At 42.3% G+C, this 22,400-nt stretch overlaps 2 protein-coding genes across 2 annotated transcripts in view; one reads left to right on the top strand and one right to left on the bottom strand.

The window, feature by feature from the left end:
• LOC137631754 (HEAT repeat-containing protein 1-like) overlaps positions 1-22,400 on the top strand; it is a 622,900-nt gene that overhangs the window by 47,365 nt on the left and 553,135 nt on the right. The gene's annotated exons all lie outside the window — the stretch shown is intronic.
• The window catches only part of LOC137631637 (HEAT repeat-containing protein 1-like), a 138,237-nt gene that overhangs the window by 3,062 nt on the left and 112,775 nt on the right, over positions 1-22,400 (bottom strand). Inside the window, exons 13-14 of the mRNA XM_068363510.1 lie at positions 20,261-20,362; positions 1,251-1,507 (exon numbers count right to left, since the gene is read on the bottom strand). Of these exons, the coding sequence (XP_068219611.1) occupies positions 1,251-1,507; positions 20,261-20,362 (359 nt within the window). The remainder of the gene's footprint in view (positions 1-1,250; positions 1,508-20,260; positions 20,363-22,400) is intronic.

The following is a 22,400-nucleotide window of genomic DNA, read 5'->3' as shown; positions in this document are numbered from 1 at the left end:
GAGAATAGTCATGAAAGGGCTGGTTATTATGCTAGCATATTTTGGTGTAAAAATGTCAATAAATTGTTTGAAATTTAAATAGTAAAAAAATTATTATCTTTCTATCGGGATTTATTTTGCCTTCCATTCTTTCTCTCTCTCAATTTCAGCATATATACGTTATAAGAATGAATAATGCCACTTCCCTCCTCTTTCTCATTTTCTCAAGTTTATTACTAAAGATAATTCTCCCCTTCTCTCTTAAAGGAATTGAAAAAGATGACAATTCTCTCTATCTCTCTCACTCTTGTTAAAGCTTAGAATAAAGAAATTGAAATACATGGATACAGTATTGGTCAAGGGTAAGGCAATGGTCAAAGTCGACCATAGCTGGGCCCTGTGACGTCAGTGTGCTATTGACGCTTATTTTAAGAAACTCTGTTTGACTGCTGGACTGTGGCAGTTATGAAGAAAACCAACTGTAGGGATTATGGCTGTCAGAATTTTGGATATATCGGTAACCTGGCGTGTTGAGATTCCGGCTTCAAGCTTTTGGCGCTCGGGTTTATGGTCTTCAGGATTCTGTCTGGCTCCCGTATGTATGTATGTATGTATGTATGTATGTATATGTATATATATATATATATATATATATATATATATATATATATATATATATATATATATATATATATATATATCTGTAATGAATCATACTATAATCATAATTTATGTATTACTACTGGAAGGTAATTTTATCAGATCACTTAGGTTGACCTAACATTTTTATTCTTGATGGAGACAAGAATTGAAACAAATTGAGACTGATAACCTACCAAGTCTCTAGAAAAGATATGAGTGCCATACATAACTATGGTCAATAACTTGAAATAAAAATGCTCCTTTTATTTCTACAGAAAATAAAAAAAGTAAAAGACAAAGTTCTTTGTATTAGCAACTGGTAATTTTAAAGCCCAAAAAAATATTACTAGCTTCACGCAATCCCTACTAAAATATGGCTTCCTAACTCAACTAACATATGAGATTACTAAACATGTTTGCAATCTTATAACTATTTTTATATCAATTAATATATTTAAAATCAATAGGGCATAAACAGTTAAAACCTTTAAACTAAAAATCCAGTATTTCTGTTTTTCCAAGATTTTTAAAATGTATAAAAATTACTACAAAATGTAATTTGATCAAGTATACGTGTCAAATATTGACACTAAGATTTGCCCTTTATAACCTATTTTCTTATATCTTACCTGTCATCGGCCAAAATTTCCTCAGAATGCTGAAGAATTTTCTCAAGCAAAAGACTATGATTCTTTTCACCTAGTCGTCCACCTTCGACGACTGCAATTTTTCTAATGGCCAATAAAGCTCCTTTCCTCACCCCTGCAGTGGAGCTAGAACACCCTATAATCAGGCCTGGTACTAATGGAAAGGCTGAATTCAACATCCATGACAAATTACCTTTCTGAATATCTAAGAGAGCTGTTCCAAGATTCAAACACCATACCTGTAATAAGGAATATTCAATGAAAACATAGTGCAATAACTAAATTTTAATAAAATCTATTTATATTCTCACCTGATGTACAAATTGCTTCTTCTCCAGTAGCATGGTTTATTAAAATTCACCCCTTAAATGAAATAAAAAAAAATTCCCCTTTTATTTTATTATACATGTGCAAGTAGTTCAGTATTGAAACATTGTAGCAGTTAATAGCAAGAGGCAATGTATGTATGTATGTATGTATGTATGTATGTATGTATATATATATATATATATATATATATATATATATATATATATATATATATATATATATATACATACATATATACATATACTTTGTATATATATATATATATATATATATATATATATATATATATATATATATATATATATATATTTCAGTATTGAAACATTGTAGCAGTTAATAGTAAGAGGCAATGTATATATATATATATATATATATATATATATATATATATGTATATATATATATATATATATATATATATATATATACATATATATATATATATATATATATATATATATATATATATATATATATATATATATATATATATACACACATATATATATATTAGATATATATATATTAGATATATATATATATATATATATATATATATATATATATATATATATATATTATATGTATGTATATATATATATATATATATATATATATATATATATATATATATATATATATATATATATATATATCTATCTATATATATATCTATATATATATATATATATATATATATATATATATATATATATATATATATATCAGCCTCATCTGCTTTACTATCTAAATATTCTCTCCAGTCATTCCTGGTTTTTCTTTTGACCTCTGTTAATAATAAAATACAGTCAAACCTCTAGCTACGTAAGAATCGGCTTACAAAATTTTCACTTTACGAAAGGAGATACAAAGAATTTTACGACTCGGATCACGAAAAATGTTTCAGACAACGAAAGGTGGTACGGAGCGGGAGCCCGACCGTATCCAAGACAGATTTTAAAATTTTTGTGCCACCAGCCCATAAACTCGCTACAATTCTCCTGCGTTCCCATTGGTTATCTCCCTCCTCGGACACTAGTTACCACCATTAGATCCTGCTCTCCTATTGGTCAGCATCTACTGTAGTGTATCCGATCATGCATCTACCCATCGGCATTCCTAGGTCTTCTCGTTCCGGCAACGGTATCGTACATAGCCATTAATAAAGAGAGAGGGAGGACTCTTGAGAAATGGGAGAAGCTTTAGAGGTGCAGATATTGGTAATGATCACCAGCTCCTCATTGCCACACTGAAATTAAAACTGAAAGCACGCAACAGCAATCTAGGTTTGATACAATTAAGCTTTCAGAAGAGCACAGAGAAATATTTGCAATTGAATGTAGGAATTGATTTGCAGTCTTAGAGACTTTAGGAAATGAAGAACAGACAATTAATGAAGAATGGTTTGATATTAAGAACATACATCAGTCAGTTGGTAGTGAAGTCTTAGGACAAGTAGTTACAAGAAGAAAGCCATGGATATCAAATGATACTTTGGATACTATACAAAGGAGAACATAACAGAAATTAATTGTTGAAAGTTTTTGAGGAAGTAATGAAAATTACAAGGTAGAGCATACTAAGTACTCCAGTATTGGCAGTGAGGTCAAAAGAAAAGCCAGGAATGACGGGAGAGAATATTTAGACAGTAAAGCACATGAGGCTGACAAAGCTATGAATTCAGGAAGTGGTTATGGTGTAAGAATCGCTCATAAAATTATTAATGAGATCTCGACTGGGGCACATAAAAAGAAGCATATATTCACCAAAAAGAGATATGGCTCTGCTATAGCAATAGAAGATGAAGACAGACTACGTTGGATGGAACACTTTAGTGAGGTTATAAATAGGAGATATGAAGGGAATAATTTGATTGATATACCTGAAGCTGATGAAGACCTTGATATGTAAATTTGTAGTTTTAGGTTGGCCAGGGCACCAGCTGCCCGTCGAGATACTCCCGCTACAGAGTTTTGGGATCCTTTGACTGGTCAGACAGTACTACATTGGATCCTTCTCATTGGTTACGGTTCTTTCCCTTTGCCTACACACACACACACACCAAATAGTCTGGCCTATTCTTTACAGATTCTCCTCTGTCCTCATACACCTGACAACACTGAGATTACCAAACAATTCTCTTCACCAAAGGGGTTGACTACTACACTGTAATTGTTCAGTGACTACTTTCCTCTTGGTAAGGGTAGAAGAGACTCTTTAGCTATGGTAAGCAGCTCTTCTAGGAGAAGGACACTGCAAAATCAAAGCATTGTTCTCTATTCTTGGATAGCGCCATAGCCTCTGTACCATGGTCTTCCACTGTCTTGGGTTAGTTCCCTTGCTTGATGGTACACTCGGGCACACTATTCTATCTAATTTCTCTTCCTCTTGTTTTTTTTAAAGTATTTGTAGTTTATATAGGAAATATTTATTTTAATGTTACTGTCCTAAAGATATTTTATTTTTCCTTGTTTCCTTTCCTCATTGGGCTATTTTCCCTGTTGGGGCCCCTGGGCTTATAGCATCCTGCTTTTCCAACTAGGGTTGTAGCTTAGCAATTAATAATAATAATAGGCCTATGAATGAATTCAATGTGTTTGAAGTTGAAGTTATCCTAAAAACACTAAAGAGATGGATAGCCCCCAGAGACAATGGAATAACTGCCGAGATGATACTGGCCGAAAATGAAGTGACTCCAAGACTACTCAAAAGATTATTTTGTAGATTGTGGCATGAAGAGGCAAATCCTGAAGAATGGGAGTTGGGAGTGTTGGTGTAAATATAAAAAAAGGAGACCTGACTGATTGCAATAATTACGGAGGTATAACACTCACGTCAGTTGATATGGAAATATATAGTGTAGTTTGCTTATTCTAAAGAGACTGGAGAGAAAGATTGATGAAAAGGTGAGAGATGAACGAGCATGATTTAGAAAAGGTAGAAGTTGCACTGACCAAATTTTCATTTTGAAACATGTTGTACAGCAATGCATAGAATATCGAAATCCCCTATTGATGGCATTTGTGGACTATTAAAAAGCCTTTGATAGTGTGCACCAGACAATTTTATGGAGAGTTCTGCGTTATTATGGAATTCCTCTTAAATATGTAATTTTGATTAAGTCTGTTCATGAGCATAGCAAGTGCTAAGTTAATGTTAATGGAGTCTTATCAAATTAATTTCCAGTGAACAGTGGAGTACTCCAAGGGAATGTGTTGTCACCTATGTTGTTCATCCTCCTCATGGATTTTGTAATGCATAGAACAGTCGGAGATGGTGGAGAAGGATTAGACTGGATTGGTGATAGGTATTTAGCAGACATAGAGTATGCTGATGATGCTGTCCTTGTTAGCAGAACACCACAGGACTTGCAATGCTTGCTTACCAGAATGCATGAAACATCAAACAAGGTTGGGCTGAAGATAAATAGAAGAAAGACAGAGATGATGAGAATCGAGTATGCAATGGAAGATGAAATATTATTGGAAGGAAAAAGGATTAATGAGGTAGAATAATCAATACAGGGTCTTTAGATTTAGAGAATAGTGAAAGATTGAAAAAAGCAAATCAGACAATGGCTAGGTTAATCAAAATTTGGAAATCAAATCGCCTGAAATTACATATAAAAATCAGACTAAATATCAGTGTAGTGAGATCGGTGTTACTTTAAAGAAATGAGTCATGGTCTGACAATGAAACAATAGATTTAGTAGATTTGAGAACAAAGCCCTCAGAAGGATATTGGAAGTTAAATGGCAGGACAGGATTAGAAATGAAACTATAAGAGGGATTACTCGAGTGCCATATATGGATGAAATCATGATGAGGAGTAAATGGAGATGGTTTGGGCATGCTCTTTGCACTCCCCAAGAAAGATTAGTTCACCAAAGGTTCTGCTGGGCTCCACAAGGCAATAGAAGAATTGGAAGACCCAGATCTACATGGCTGAGGACTATGAAGCGTGAAGTAGATGACGAATGGAGAAGTATTGAATTAAAAGCTCAAGATAGAGACGACTGGCGAAATCTAACTGAGGCCCTTTGTGTCAATTGGCATAGGAGATGATGATGATAAATTAAATCAACTCAGAAAAGCTAAATGATTACATTGCAAGCAGCCACTATAAGACCTAGACTCCAACACTATTGATAAAAAAAAGGATTCTTCAAAATAATTTCATGTTAACACCAACTTGGTATGGCACTGAGCTGCCACCAAAATTCTTTTCAAAGAAAGCTTTTTGCAAAAATTAAGAGATGTGGGTGTACTCCTAATATCCTGAACCTTAACTTTGAAGGCTTCGATAATATTTTTATCTATTTTTTTAGGAGTTTCTGTTTTTAGGAGTTTCTGTGAATAAACATTCAACTAAAAATGATATTGGTTGGAAGCACAGGACTTTTACTGCATAGCTGTACTTTTGTGAACAGTAATAAATTTAATTTGATCATGCTACACACCTCCCAGAGAGGCACCTTGTGGCCTACGCATTGAAGACCTTGTGGCCTATGCATTTAAGACCATTTGCAACTCTCACAAGATGCAGAGAATGCAGAACCAGCTCCCCTAAAACAATTTATATGAGCCACAGTGCATAGGCTTGCCAACAAATTGGCTTAAGTTCAGGTAGCCAACTGAAGAACTGCTTTATCAATTAGATTACAGTATTGAAATAAATAATTTTAGTTTAAAAACATGATATTTTAATTATAAAATAAATTTTTGAATATACTTACCCGGTGAATATATAATAGCTGCAACTCTGTTGCTCGACAGACACATACAGTAAAAACTCGCCAGCGATCGCTATACAGGTTGCGGGTGTGCCCACCAGCGCCAACTGTCGGCCAGATACCACTCTCGATGTAAACAAAGACTCAATTTCTTCTCATCCCACTGCGTCTCTATTGGGGAGGAAGGGAGGGTCGTTTAATTTATATATTCACCGGGTAAGTATATTCAAAAATTTATTTTATAATTAAAATATCATTTTTAAATATTTAACTTAGCCGGTGAATATATAATAGCTGATTCACACCCAAGGAGGTGGGTAGAGACCAGAGTTAAATATGTTTACATCGTATAAGCTAAGAGTTTTTTATTTCATTTTGACAGTTATCAATATAACAAAACCAAAATAAATAGGTACCTGGTAAGGAAATCGACTTAGACGATTACTCTGCCTTGTAAGTACGTCTTCCTTACGGAGCCCAGCGATCCTCTTAGGATGCTGACAGACCCCCAGGAGCTGAAGTATCAAGGGCTGCAACCCATACAACAGGACCTCATCAAACCCCTAATATGGGCGCTCTCAAGAAATGACTTTGACCACCCGCCAAATCAACCAGGATGCGAAAGGCTTCTTAGCCTTCCGGACAACCCATAAAAACAACATTAAAACATTTCAAGAGACAGATTAAAAGGATATGGAATTAGGGAATTGTAGTGGTTGAGCCCTCACCCACTACTGCACTCGCTGCTACGAATGGTCCCAGTGTGTAGCAGTTCTCGTAAAGAGACTGGACATCTTTCAAGTAAAATGACGCGAACACTGACTTGCTTCTCCAATAGGTTGCGTCCATGATACTTTGCAGAGATCTATTTTGCTTAAAGGCCACGGAAGTTGCTACAGCTCTAACCTCGTGCGTCTTAACCTTAAGCAAAGATCGGTCTTCCTCACTCAAGTGTGAATGAGCTTCTCGTATTAACAATCTGATAAAATATGACAAAGCATTCTTTGACATAGGCAAGGATGGTTTCTTAACCGAACACCATAAAGCTTCAGATTGGCCTCGTAAAGGTTTAGTACGAGCTAAGTAGAACTTAAGAGCTCTAACAGGGCATAAGACTCTTTCTAGTTCATTGCCTACGATCTCCGATAAGCTAGGAATATCGAAAGATTTAGGCCAAGGACGAGAAGGTAGCTCATTTTTGGCTAGGAAACCAAGTTGCAGAGAACAAGTAGCTTTTTCTGACGAAAACCCGATGTTCTTGCTGAAGGCATGAATCTCACTGATCTTTTAGCCGAGGCTAAGCATACCAGGAAAAGAGTCTTAAGAGTGAGATCTTTCAGGGAGGCTGACTGTAAAGGCTCAAACCTGTCTGACATGAGGAATCTTAGGACCACGTCTAAATTCCACCCAGGAGTAGCCAAACGACGCTCCTTAGAGGTCTCGAAAGACTTAAGGAGGTCTTGCAGATCTTTATTGTTGGAAAGATCTAAGCCTCTATGCCGGAAGACCGAGGCCAACATGCTTCTGTAGCCCTTGATAGTGGGAGCTGAAAGGGATCGTCCTTTTCTCAGGTATAAGAGAAAATCAGCTACTTGGGCTACAGAGGTACTGGTCGAGGATACGGAAACTGATTTGCACCAGTCTCGGAAGACTTCCCACTTCGATTGGTAGACTCTAATGGTAGACGCTTTCCTTGCTCTAGCAATCGAGCTGGCTACCTCCTTCGAAAAGCCTCTAGCTCTCGAGAGTCTTTCGATAGTCTGAAAGCAGTCAGACGAAGAGCGTGGAGGCTTTGGTGTACCTTCTTTACGTGTGGCTGACGTAGAAGGTCTACTCTTAGAGGAAGACTTCTGGGAACGTCTACTAACCATCGAAGTACCTCGGTGAACCATTCTCTCGCGGGCCAGAGGGGAGCAACTAACGTCAACCTTGTCCCTTCGTGAGAGGCGAATTTCTGCAGTACCTTGTTGACAATCTTGAATGGTGGGAATGCGTAAAGATCCAGATGTGACCAATCTAGGAGGAAGGCATCTATATGTATTGCTGCTGGGTCCGGGACTGGAGAGCAATAGATTGGAAGCCTCTTGGTCAGCGAGGTTGCAAAGAGATCTATGGTGGGTTGACCCCAAGTCGCCCAAAGTCTCTTGCACACATCCTTGTGGAGGGTCCATTCGGTTGGAATTACTTGACCTTTCCGACTGAGACAATCTGCTAGGACGTTCAAGTCGCCCTGGATGAACCTCGTTACTAGGGAGATGCCTCGATCTTTTGACCAGATGAGCAGGTCCCTTGCGATCTCGTACAACGTCAGTGAGTGGGTACCTCCCTGTTTGGAAATGTACGCCAAGGCCGTGGTGTTGTCCGAGTTTACCTCCACCACTTTGCCTCGAAGGAGATTCTCGAAGCTTATCAAGGCCAGATGAACCGCCAAAAGCTCCTTGCTGTTGATATGCATGCTCCTCTGACTCGAGTTCCACAGACCTGAGCATTCCCGACCGTCCAGCGTCGCGCCCCAGCCCAAGTCCGATGCGTCCGAGAAGAGAACGTGGTTGGGTATCTGAACTGCCAGGGGAAGACCCTCTCGTAGGCTGATATTGTCCTTCCACCAAGTCAGACAAGACTTTATCTTTTCGGAAATCGGGATCGAGACCGCCTCTAGCGTCTTGTCCTTTTTCCAGTGAAAAGCCAGATGGAATTGAAGAGGACGGAGGTGTAGCCTTCCTAGCGAGACAAACTGCTCCAGGGATGACAGCGTCCCTACCAGACTCATCCACAGCCTGACTGAGCAGCGTTCTTTCTTCAGCATCTTCTGGATGGAGAGCAGGGCTTGATCTATTCTGGGGGCCGACAGAAAAGCCCGAAAAACTTGACTGTGAATCTCCATCCCTAAATACAGAATAGTTTGGGATGGGACCAGCTGTGACTTTTCCAAATTGACTAGGAGCCCCAATTCCTTGGTCAGATCTAGAGTCCAATTGAGATCCTTCAGACAGCGACGACTGGAAGAGGCTCTGAGAAGCCAGTCGTCCAAATAAAGGGAGGCTCGGATGTCCGATAAGTGGAGGAATTTTGCCACATTCCTCATAAGCCTCGTAAACACGAGAGGAGCTGTGCTTAGGCCAAAGCACAGGGCCCGAAACTGGTACACCACATCTTCGAAGACGAATCTCAGAAAGGGTTGGGAGTCTGAGTGAATGGGGATGTGGAAGTAGGCGTCCCTTAGGTCTAGAGAGACCATCCAGTCTTCCTTCCTGACCGCTGCTAGGACTGACTTTGTGGTCTCCAAGGTAAACTTCGTCTTTGTGACAAAGACATTCAGAGCACTGACGTCTAGCACCGGTCTCCAACCTCCTGTCTTCTTTGATACTAGGAAGAGACGGTTGTAAAACCCCGGTAATTGAAGGTCCGAGACTTTGACCACCGCCCCCTTCTCTAGCAAAAGAGACACTTCCAGTTTCAGGGCTTGTCTCTTTTCTTCCTCTCTGTACCTGGGAGAGAGATCGATGGGGGACGTCGCTAGAGGGGGTTTGCGTACGAAAGGGATTTTGTACCCCTCTCTGAGCAACCTCACAGATTGTTGATCTGCGCCTCTCTTCTCCCAGGCTTGCCAGAAGTTCTTGAGTCTGGCACCTACTGCTGTCTGAAGTTGCGGGCAGTCAGACTCTGCCCTTAGAGGACTTGGATCCTTTTCTCTTCCCTCTTTTCCCTTCGGCACGAGCACCTCCCCTGCTGGAGGCTCTGCCACGAAAGGGCGGGATAAACCGAGACGCTGGAGTGTCTATCCTAGGTCTAGCAGACAATGCAGGCAAAGGGGGAGCTTTGCGAGCCGAGGACGCAACTAGATCGTGGGTGTCCTTCTGCACTAAAGACAAGGCAATTTCCTTAACCAAGACTTCAGGAAACAGGCACTTGGACAAGGGCGCAAAGAGTAACTCAGATCTTTGGCATGGCGTCACTCCAGCAGACAGGAAAGAGCATAGAGACTCTCGTTTCTTCAGGACTCTGGACGTGAATGAAGCGGCAAGTTCGTTGGACCCATCACGGACGGCCTTGTCCATGCAGGACATAATGAGTAAGGAAACATCCTTATCAGCAGAAGAGATTTTCCTACTCAGGGCTCCTAAACACCAGTCTAGGAAGTTAAAGACTTCGAACGCCCTAAATATACCTTTAAGAAGGTGGTCCAGGTCCGAGGGTGACCAACAAATCTTCGAGCGTCTCATGGCAAGGCGGCGGGGAGAGTCTACAAGACTTGAGAAGTCGCCCTGGGCAGAGGCAGGAACTCCCAAGCCGAGAACTTCTCCCGTGGCATACCAGACGCTCGATCTAGATGAGAGTTTAGAAGGGGGGAAGGCAAATGCTGTCTTCCCTAAACTCCTCTTGGTCTCTAACCAATCGCCCAACATCCGTAAAGCTCTCTTGGATGAGCGAGAGAGAACGAGTTTAGTAAAGGCAGGCATGGTAGCAGGAACGCCTAAGACAAACTCTGACGGCGGCGAACGAGGAGCCACAGAAATAAAGTGGTCAGGGAACAACTCTTTAAAAACCGCCATGACTTTTCTAAAGTCCAAGGATGGTTGAACTGCTTTAGGCTCATCTAGTTCTGAGGGTTGATCCTCATGCTGTGGTTCAGCAACGTCCTCATCTGACTGTTCCTCATCCGATAACTGATGAGAAAACGGCAACGGAGTAGGCAACGTTTGACTCGCAGAGTCCGGTCGCACTGATGCATACGTGACGGAGCCGGACGCAGCGTCCTGGAACTGCTGAACAGCCTGGGAACTGTCAACAACAACAGGTGTGCGAGGACGCACAGCGTCCACCCGAGACTGTTTAGACCGTCTGGGTTGTGCAGTCAACACCATACCGGGTTGCGGAGGTTGACGCACCGCGTCAAAACAAGTCAACTCTGATGGTTGGTGAACGTCCTGAACGTCACCAATCACATCAGTGCGTTGCCTAACGTCAACGTGCGGCTGGTAATCCACACTGGGTCGCATCGGTGGAGGTACTACCCCAACTGGTTGACGCAAGAAAGCTACATCAACGTCAACAGGACGCACAACAGACCGTTTGGATGGCTGATGGCCAGTAGGTTCGGCGGAAACCTTCTCAGCATTGTAGTCCTCCATCAAGGACGCAAGCTTGGACTGCATGTCTTGCAGTAACTCCCATTTAGGGTCTACGGAAGCAGGTGCGGTAACAGACGGGGCTAGCGAATGAGACGGCACAACTTTGCCTCTCTTAGGCGGCGAGCAGTCATCAGATGACGGCAACGAGTCCGAACTGTCCCAGTGGCTACAACCGGGACGTTGGACTTGTCCTGAAGGGAACGACTTACGCTTTAAAGGTCTGGAGACCTTGGTCCAAGGTTTCTTATGAGAAACACCTTCGGACGACGAGGTAAAAATGGGCTCTCTCGTCTTACGTTGGTAGGGGCGATCTTGGAGAGATACGCCTGATACCATAGAGGAAACGTCTGTTCGCTGATCAAGGCCTCTCGAACCCATGAGTCGTACGACATTGCTTCTCCCCTGGGCTTGGGAGCTTGCAAGAGGTCCCGGACTAGGAGGACGACAGGCACGAACAGACGAACCCTCGAGCGCAACAGTTCACAACACTTTGCGTAACACTAGGCACTTTGACACTATCCTTCGTGGCACTTTGGCACTTGAGTTCCTTAACGTCCGCCATGAGTTGATTTCGGTCACTTGCCAAAGACTCAACTCTCTCCCCCAAGGCATGAATAGCACGCATCATGTCTGCCATCGACGGTTCCTGAGTGCTAGGAGGGGGGTTAGGAACAACCACTACAGGGGAAGGATTAGGTTCAGGGGCATGTGGAGAGGAAAAATCTACCGACCTAGAAGAACTTCTCCTTACCCTATCTCTCTCTAGTCTGCGTGTATATTTCTCAAATTCGATAGAATCGAATTCCGAAAGGCCCACGCATTCCTCACACCGATCTTCCAATTGACAGGTTTTACCCCGACAATTGGAACAAACAGTGTGAGGGTCGAGAGAAGCCTTTGGAAGACGCCTATGACAGTCCCTAGCATTACATTTTCTGAACTTGGGAACTTGTGAAGGGTCAGCCATTTTGAATTAGTCAAGGGAAAATTCCAAAAATCGATCTAAGTCATCAACAATTAATCCGATCCAAAAAAGAGTTCAAGGATTTATTTGAAGAAAAACACCTGTACTGCGAAAGCTCAAACCAAATTAAAGTACTTCACCAAATATGATGGGAAAAACTCCAGGTTCAACAGCGAGTAAAGTACGTCTTGTCGACACGTCGACAGAGAAGAAATTGAGTCTTTGTTTACATCGAGAGTGGTATCTGGCCGACAGTTGGCGCTGGTGGGCACACCCGCAACCTGTATAGCGATCGCTGGCGAGTTTTTACTGTATGTGTCTGTCGAGCAACAGAGTTGCAGCTATTATATATTCATCGGGTAAGTATATTTAAAAATGATTGTTCTTTATAATGTCAAAGCTAAGCTGTAGACGTTCTCTTAGTGTTTTTGATGGGCACAGGCACATAAAACACCAAGTAAGATCAATACTACCTAATAAAGAATCGGAAGCTGGTGTGTATGAATAGTTGTACTTGGCTATTATGCTTATTTTCACTATAGGGCATAAGAATACAGGTATCTGGGAACATTTTGACAAGGAATGGGGCTCCTTATAATTGATGAATTTGTAATGGAACAACTTGAAACCTGAATTTGACTAACTAATACTAAAAGAATAATAAAAATGTTATTTTTATTAATAAAATAAATTTTTGAATATACTTACCCGATAATCATGTAGCTGTCAACTCCGTTGCCCGACAGAATTCTATGGAGGGATACGCCAGCTATCACAATACTAGAAGGGGGTGTACTTACCAGCGCCACCTGTGGCCAGGTACTCAATCATTTGTTGTTGACACCTCCTCAATTATTCCTCGGTCCACTGGTTCTCTCTGGGGAGGAAAGGGAGGGTCGATTAAATCATGATTATCGGGTAAGTATATTCAAAAATTTATTTTATTAATAAAAATAACATTTTTCAATATTAAACTTACCCGATAATCATGTAGCTGATTCACACCCAGGGAGGTGGGTGAAAACCAGTGTACAAGATTAAAGGATAGCTAAGTATCCCATATTTCATATAACAGTTATCTCAAATAACAATGAAATAATAAGTACCTGGTAAGGAAGTCGAATAGAACCGTTACTCTGCCTCTTTATTTAAAGTTCGTCTTCCTTACTGAGCGCAGCGTTCCTCTTGGAGGCTGAATCAACCCAAAGGTGCCAAAGTACACGGGGTTGCAACCCCTACTAAAGGACCTCTACCAAACCTTTAACCCAGGCGCTTCTCAAGAATGAATAGACCACCCGCCAAATCCAAGGATGCGGAAGGCTTCTTAGCCTACCGTAACAACCATAAAAAACAACAATAAAAGTATTCAAGAGAAAGGTTAAAAAAGGTTATGGGATTAAGGGAATGTAGTGGCTGAGCCCTCACCTACTACTGCACTCGCTGCTACGAATGGTCCCAGGGTGTAGCAGTTCTCGTAAAGAGACTGGACATCTTTCAGATAAAATGATGCAAACACTGACTTGCTCCTCCAATAGGTTGCATCCATTATGCTCTGCAGAGAACGGTTTTTATTAAAGGCCAACGAAGTAGCTACAGCTCTTACTTCGTGGGTCCTTACCTTCAGCAATGCAAGGTCTTCCTCCTTTAAGTGAGAATGTGCTTCTCTGATCAGAAGCCTTATATAGTACGAAAGCCCATTCTTGGACATGGGTCTCGAGGGTTTCTTGATGGCACACCATAAGGCTTCTGACTGTCCTCGAATAGGTTTAGACCTCTTCAGATAATATTTGAGAGCTCTGACAGGGCAAAGAACTCTCTCTAGTTCGTTACCTACCATGTTGGAGAGGCTAGGTATTTCGAACGATCTAGGCCAAGGACGTGAAGGAAGCTCGTTCTTTGCTAGGAATCCAAGCTGAAAAGAACATGTTGCAGATTCGGTTGTGAAACCAATGTTCTTGCTGAAGGCATGAACCTCACTGACTCTCTTAGCTGTTGCAAGGCAAAAGAGAAAAGCAGTCTTGAGGGTAAGATCCTTGAAGGAAGCTGACTGGAGAGGTTCGAACCTAGATGTCATAAGGAACCTTAAGACTACGTCTAGATTCCAGCCTGGAGTGGAAAGACGACGTTCTTTAGACGTCTCAAAAGACTTGAGAATGTCTTGAAGGTCCTTGTTGGAAGACAGGTCCAAACCCCTGTGGCGGAGAACTGAGGCCAACATGCTCCTATATCCTTTAATCGTAGGTGTTGAAAGGGATCTCTCATTCCTAAGATGTAGAAGGAAGTCAGCTATTTGGATCACAGAGGTATTGGTAGAGGATATTGAATTGGCTCTACACCAGCTTCGGAAGACCTCCCACTTAGACTGGTAGACTCTACGAGTGGAAACTCTTCTAGCTCTGGCAATCGCACTGGCTGCCTCCTTCGAAAAGCCTCTAGCTCTAGCGAATCTTTCGACAGTCTGAAGGCAGTCAGCCGAAGAGCGTGGAGGTTTGGATGCAACCTGTCTACGTGTGGTTGACGTAGAAGGTCCACTCTTAGAGGTAGAGTCCTGGGGAAGTCGACTAGCCATTGAAGTACCTCTGTGTACCATTCTCTTGCAGGCCAAAGGGGAGCAACCAGCGTCAGCCGTGTCCCTTCGTGCGAGACGAATTTCTGCAGAACTTTGTTTATTATCTTGAACGGAGGGAATGCGTACAGGTCGAGATGGGACCAGTTCAGAAGAAAAGCATCCACATGAACCGCTGCAGGGTCTGGAACAGGGGAACAATAAAGCGGAAGTCTCTTGGTTATGGAGGTGGCAAACAGATCTATGGTATGTTGACCCCACAAGGTCCAAAGTCTGTTGCACACACTCTTGTGGAGGGTCCATTCCGTGGGAATGACCTGATTCCTTCTGCTGAGGCGATCCACTGAAACATTCATATCGCCCTGGATGAACCTCGTGACCAGAGTGAGGTTTAGACCTCTTGACCAAATGAGGAGGTCCCTTGCGATCTCGTAAAGGCTCCTCGAATGGGTCCCTCCTTGCTTGGAGATGTAAGCCAAGGCTGTGGTGTTGTCTGAATTCACCTCCACCACTTTGCCTAGCAGGAGGGACTTGAAGTTCAACAGGGCTAGATGAACTGCTAACAGTTCCTTGCAGTTGATGTGGAGTAATCCTTGTTCCTTGTTCCATACTCCTGAGCATTCCCGTCCGTCCAAGGTCGCACCCCAGCCCGAGTCCGATGCATCTGAGAAGAGATGAAGATTGGGGGTCTGGATGGCCAATGATAGACCCTCCTTGAGAAGGAGATTGTGCTTCCACCACAGGAGAGTGGTCTTCATCTCTTGGTTGATAGGGATAGAGACTGCTTCTAGAGTCGAGCCCTTGTCCCAATGAGCAGCAAGATGGAATTGAAGAGGGCGGAGGTGGAGTCTTCCTAGCTCGACAAACAGGGCCAGTGATGAGAGGGTCCCTGTGAGACTCATCCACTGTCTCACTGAGCAACTGCTCCTCTTCAGCATGCTCATGATGCACTCTAGGGCTTGGTTTATCCTGGGGGCCGATGGAAAAGCCCGAAAATCCTGACTCTGAATCTCCATTCCCAGGTACACAATGGATTGGGAGGGAATGAGTTGAGATTTCTCTATATTGACTAATAGACCTAGGACTCTGATTAAGTCTAAAGTCCAATTGAGGTTCTCCAGACAACGACGACTCGTGGAGGCTCTCAACAGCCAGTCGTCTAGGTAGAGGGAGGCTCTGATGTTCGATAAGTGTAGGAATTTCGCTACATTCCTCATCAGATGAGTAAAGACCATAGGAGCTGTGCTTAGGCCAAAACACAGGGCTTGGAACTGATAGACAACCTTTCCGAAAACGAATCTCAGGAAAGGTTGGGAGTCTGGATGAATGGGAACGTGAAAGTATGCATCTTTCAAGTCCAACGAGACCATCCAGTCCTCCTGTCTGACCGCTGCTAAGACCGACTTGGTCGTCTCCATCGTGAACGTCTGCTTGGTGACATACTCGTTGAGAGAGCTGACGTCCAGCACCGGTCTCCAACCTCCTGTCTTCTTGGCCACAAGAAAGAGACGGTTGTAGAAGCCCGGGGATTGATGGTCCCGGACTATAACCACTGCCTTCTTCTGCACAAGTAGCGACACCTCCTGTTGCAATGCTAGCCTCTTGTCCTCTTCTTTGTAGTTGGGAGAGAGGTTGATGGGCGATGTGGTCAGAGGTGGTTTGAGGCAGAATGGAATCCTGTAACCGTACCTCAGCCAACTGACAGACTGTGCGTCTGCACCTCTCTTCTCCCAGGCTCGCCAGAAGATCTTGAGTCTGGCTCCTACTGTTGTCTGGAGAATCTGAGAGTCAGTTCTTTCCCTTAGATGTCCTGGATCCTTTCCTAGACTTGCTCCTGTGAGAGTCTGGACGGGAGCTTCCTCGGCTGGGGGCTCTACCACGAAAGGGCGGTATGAACCTCGTAGCCGGGGTATCAGCCACTGGGGAGCGATAAGTCTTGGGGACTGAGGTGGCAACCTTAGACTTACGAGCCGATGAGGCTACAAGATCGTGCGTGTCCTTTTGTATCAGGGCAGCAGACAAGTCCTTAACTAGTTCCTCGGGAAAGAGGAACTTTGAGAGTGGAGCAAAAAGGAGTTGTGACCGTTGGCAAGGTGTAATGCTGGCGGAAAGGAAGGTACACAGTTGTTCCCTTTTCTTCAACACCCCTGATACAAATAACGACGCTAGCTCACCCGATCCATCTCTGATGGCCTTATCCATGCAGGACATTAATAGCATGGCAGAATCTTTGTCCGCAGGAGAGGTTTTCTTGCTGAGGGCTCCCAGGCACCAGTCGAGAAAGTTGAACATTTCAAATGCTCTGAACAACCCTTTCAGAAAATGATCCAGGTCTGAGAAGGTCCAACAAACCTTCGAGCGTCTCATAGCAGTTCTCCGAGGCGAGTCCACCAGACTTGAGAAGTCAGCCTGGGCAGAGGCAGGTACTCCTAAGCCTGGTGCTTCCCCTGTGGCATACCAAACGCAACCTTTCGAAGCGAGCTTCGTTGGAGGGAACATGAAGGAAGTCTTGCCAAGGTGTTGTTTAGACTGCAGCCACTCCCCTAAGATCCTTAAAGCCCTCTTGGAGGATCTAGCTAGGACAAGCTTAGTATAGTTGGACTTAGCTTGTTGTACGCCCAGCGAAAACTCAGATGGTGGAGAGCGGGGAATAGCAGAGACGAAGTGGTCTGGGTAAATCTCCCTGAGTAGAGCCAAGACCTTACGAAAATCAATCGACAATGGAGAAAGCTTAGATTCGTCCACGTCTGATGAGGGATCAAGGTGTGCCTCCTCATCATCCGACACCTCATCAGCAGAGGGTAGCGAAGCGATCGGACCAGAATGCTGAACCGCAGAGTCAGAACGGGTAGGAACAATAACAGTGGTTTCCTCTTCCAGTAACTGTTGAGGGAAAACCTGAGGCTCAGACTGCAAAGGCTGAACAACAGACGAAGCAGAAGGCAGGCGCATGGGTGAAGGAGGTTGACTCCTAGCAAGAGAGGTTGAACCCAAGGATTGCACAAGCTGAGCGGAGGACGGAGGCGGAGTAGTCCGTTCCTGTTCCTGTGAGATGAGCGGAGCATGATGAGGTTGAGGCTGCGCAGAACAAGGTAAAGTTCTCGCAAGCTGAGGCTCCTGAGGCGCAAGTCCAGGGTGTAGAGGAGCTTGCCTTGAGGAGGGTTGAGCTCGCTGCAGCGATGGCTGAGCAGACAGACTCACGGAGGGGAGAGGTTGTTGTACCCCAACCGAGAGTTGCACCACTGGTGGAGCAGCAAGGGGAGGCGGAGGAAGAGTGGAATAACTCTCCTGATCCCAAAGCAAGGGTTGCCTTAAAGAAGGCTGAGGCTGAACACCACTGGGAACAGCGAACTCCGAAAGTGGCTCAACATCGTACGCCTGGCAGATGGTGCTGCGACCAGGCGGAGCAAGTGCAGGCGGGGCGAGCACAGGCGGAGCGAGAACAGGCGGAGGGAGTGTAGGCGGAGGAGGAGGTGCAACACTCTCAGCCCGACACTCACGCATCAAGTCCGAAAGTTGAGCTTGCATGGACTGAAGCAGGGTCCACTTGGGATCGGCAGAAACGATAACAGACTGAGGTAAAGTCACAGTCGGGCTCTGTTTTGGCAGAACCTTACTCCTCTTGGGCGGAGTACAGTCGACAGATGACTGAGGCGAGTCAGAGCTGAGCCAATGACTGCAACCTGGCTGAGCACTCGCGGACTGGACTCTACGTTTAAGCGGTCTCGAGACCTGAGACCAACGTTTCTTCCCTGCTAGTTGATCAGCGGACGAGAATAAGACGGGCTCAATCGTCTGCAGGTGGGAGTGACGGTCTAAGGAAGACACGCCCGCAACCACCGAGGATAGTTCTGTGCGCCTAACAAGGCCTGTCGAACCCTTAAGCCCTTCGACATTGCTTCTCCCCTGGGCATGGGAGCTTGCAAGAGGTCCCGGACTGGGAGGACGACTGGCTCGCACAGAAAAATCCTCACGCACCACACTGGCACCACTAGCACTTGGCACTGCACCGACACTAGCACTCGTCACAGCACTGGCACTAATTCCACCCACTGCACTCTTGACCTTCAGTTCTTTAACTTCGGCCATCAGAGACTTATGGTCACTTACCACTGATTCTACTTTATCGCCTAAAGCCTGAAAAGCACGCAAAACAACTGACATATCAGGCGGAGGGCACACAGTAGGTTCGGGGGTAGCCACTACAGGGGTAGGAAAAGGTAGGGGATCATGAGGTGAGGAAAACATAGAAGAGTGAGAAGAACTTCTCCTAACTCTACCTCTCTCTAACTTAGATGAATATTTTAAAAGACGGACAAATTCCAATTCCGAAAGTCCGGCGCATTCCTCACATCGATTTTCTAATAGACAGGGCCTGTCCCTACAGTCAGAACAAGCGGTGTGAGGATCTACCGAGGCCTTCGGAATACGCCTATTGCAAGACCTACATCGTCTATGGGAGGGGGCTTGCGAAACGTCAGACATCTTGTTTCAAAGAGTTAGCCAAAGGGTGATCCAAAAACAAGCAAAATTCGTTAACCGTTATATCAGAATTATATAAAAGCTATCTAGCTAATATAAGAAGGATTCCAGTAAAGCGACAGCCGTTAATCTGAGAGAATACTTCACCAAATATCCGTGAATAAACTCGAAGACCATAAGCGTATCCCAGAACGTCTAGCCGGAAGCACGACAGAGGAATAATTGAGGAGGTGTCAACAACAAATGATTGAGTACCTGGCCACAGGTGGCGCTGGTAAGTACACCCCCTTCTAGTATTGTGATAGCTGGCGTATCCCTCCATAGAATTCTGTCGGGCAACGGAGTTGACAACTACATGATTATCGGGTAAGTTTAATATTGAAAAATGAAAGATTAAATGAGTGCAACGTGTTTCATGATTGAAAAAAAGAAAAATGGACCATTAACAGAGCCACATGAGTTTATACAAAATATCATGGGTAAAGTCATGTTGCAGTGTGTGAATTTGGTATGATTCAACTCAAGCCAGACACATTTTGACCTCAATTATATGTCATTTGGCACTGTTAAAAGTACATTTTTTTTAAAAGATATCAGGAAATAATTTGGAATCACCAGACAGACAGTGAAATCATTATAGGGGACTTGAAACAAGTACAATGAATGATTCATGAATATTAATTTGTAATCACTATTAAATGGAGCAACTTTAACCAACAATAAGTTACCATAAAAAATCATGCATAAAATGCATTGTAAAAAATTATAAGTCAGTAAGTCCTTACCCTAAATGGTTTATCAACAATATTTGAGAATGGAAGGTACGACTGCCATCCCCAAATCATGGCCAAGAAGTTGTACTGCATTTCAACATTCTTCAAGCAATCCTGTAAGCAATAAATACAAGAAAATATCAGCCATTGAAGAAAACAAATTAAAAAAAAATTACATTAAAAAATCTTATGTTGATACGCATTCCAATACCCTTCTTGTATCAATAATGATTTAATTTAGCCCAGTCTTTAATATCTTTCTCAACTAATTCTTAGATTGCAATATCTTTTATACATACTACTGGAGTTCCCGATAGAAATCTTAATCCTCTTTGATGATTCATTTGCATAAAGACAAAAGACTTACAAACATAAAATCTAAGGTAAATCACCATGACAAAATAAAATTTCAGGTATGAAATAGATCAAATAAAAAAGATAGTAAATAAAGCGTAACAACAAAATATAAAAGACAAAATATTAAAAAAAATATATCAATGTCAAACAGATATGCTGTACTGTAGTACACTGATACTGTTAATATGCAAAAAATAAGCATTGTCTTGGGCTGTGGGTTTTTTAGTGTAACAAAAACTAACTCTGCTACCATTGACCCCTCAAGCATAGGAGGTACACCAGAGTTTCCTGAACAATCAATTGTGCCTGTACACATATTTCCCTAAAAGGACAATATTCAAACAGTATTAGAAAATTAATCCTAACACACATCCTATCATTTTAACAGTTAGTTTAGTCTCTTGAACAATCATTTGTGCCTATACACGTATTTCCCTATAAGGACAATATTGAAATAGTAATAGAAAATTAATCTTAAAACATATCCTATCATTTTAACAGTTTGTTTAGTCTCTTGAACAATCATTTGTGCCTATACACATATTTCCCTATAAGGACAATATTGAAATAGTAATAGAAAATGAATTCTAAGGCATATCCTATCATTTTAACAGTTTGTTTGACCAAATATAGAGTTTAAGAACTGGCAACAATATCTTATTATTACTATAATTACTATTACTAGCTAAGCTACAACCTTAGTTGGAAAACTAAGATACTATAAGCCCAAGGGCTCCAACAGGGAAAAATAGCTCAGTGAGGAAAGGAAATAAGCATGAGCATGTACTATTGTTACCTAATCTAAGCAACCAATTTAATTTAGGGATCCAATAAGTGAACCAGACGAAGCACCCAGTAGCATTTTAATTTAAGAAAATTAATAAGCTCAGAAAAATTATTCAATTACTGAGAAGGAATTGTTTAGTTTAGTTTAATGATTGCAAAACTTCAAGATTTATTTATGTAGTAGTCCTGTTTTAGATGTTTATCTGATCATAAGCCCTTAAGTTTATTTGGAGAGATTTAAGAATACGAACATACATCTCATACATCAGAGTTAAGAACTTCAAGATTATAATCCGAATATAGTTCATATAAAAGGAAAGAATAATGTAATAGCTGATAGCCTCTCATGAGATTTTTCAGAATGAGAAAAACATTTGTTTTATCTTTTCTCTCATCTTTAGGAGAGAGTTGAGTAAGAACCATTCCATTTTTTATACCACTAATGTAGGGTAGGTAGTAGGTAGTACGTTGGCCTGGGAACCAGCCACCTGTTGAGATACTACCGCTAGAGAGTTATTGGGTCCTTTGACTGGCCAGATGGTAATACATTGGATTCCTATGGTAAGCAGCTATTCTATAAGAAGGTCACTCAAAATCAAACCATTGTTCTCTAGTCTTGGGTAGTGTCATGACCTCTGTACCATGGTCTTACACTGTCTTGGAGTAGAGTTCTCTTGCTTGAGGTTACACTTGGGCACACTATTCCTATCTTATTTCTCTTCCTCTTGTTTTTCTGCTCTTATAATTTATATATGAAAGATCTATTCTAACGTTGTGAGTGTTCTTGAAATATTTTATTCTAATTGTTCACTACTTGTTATAGTTTATTTCCTTCTTTTCTTCCCTCACTGGGCTATTTTTCCCAGTAGAACCCATTGGGCTTATGGCATCCTACTTTTCCTACTAGGTTTGTAGCTTAGCTAGTAATAATAATAATAATAATAATAATAATAATAATAATAGTAAATAGATAAATGCAATTGTCTTACCTGTATGAAGGTTTAAATTA

This window comes from Palaemon carinicauda, chromosome 40 (assembly GCF_036898095.1).
Source record: "Palaemon carinicauda isolate YSFRI2023 chromosome 40, ASM3689809v2, whole genome shotgun sequence".
Classification (NCBI taxonomy): Eukaryota; Metazoa; Arthropoda; class Malacostraca; order Decapoda; family Palaemonidae; genus Palaemon; species Palaemon carinicauda.
The sequence above is the reverse complement of the archived record's forward strand: the minus strand, read 5'-3'. Positions and strand labels throughout refer to the sequence as shown.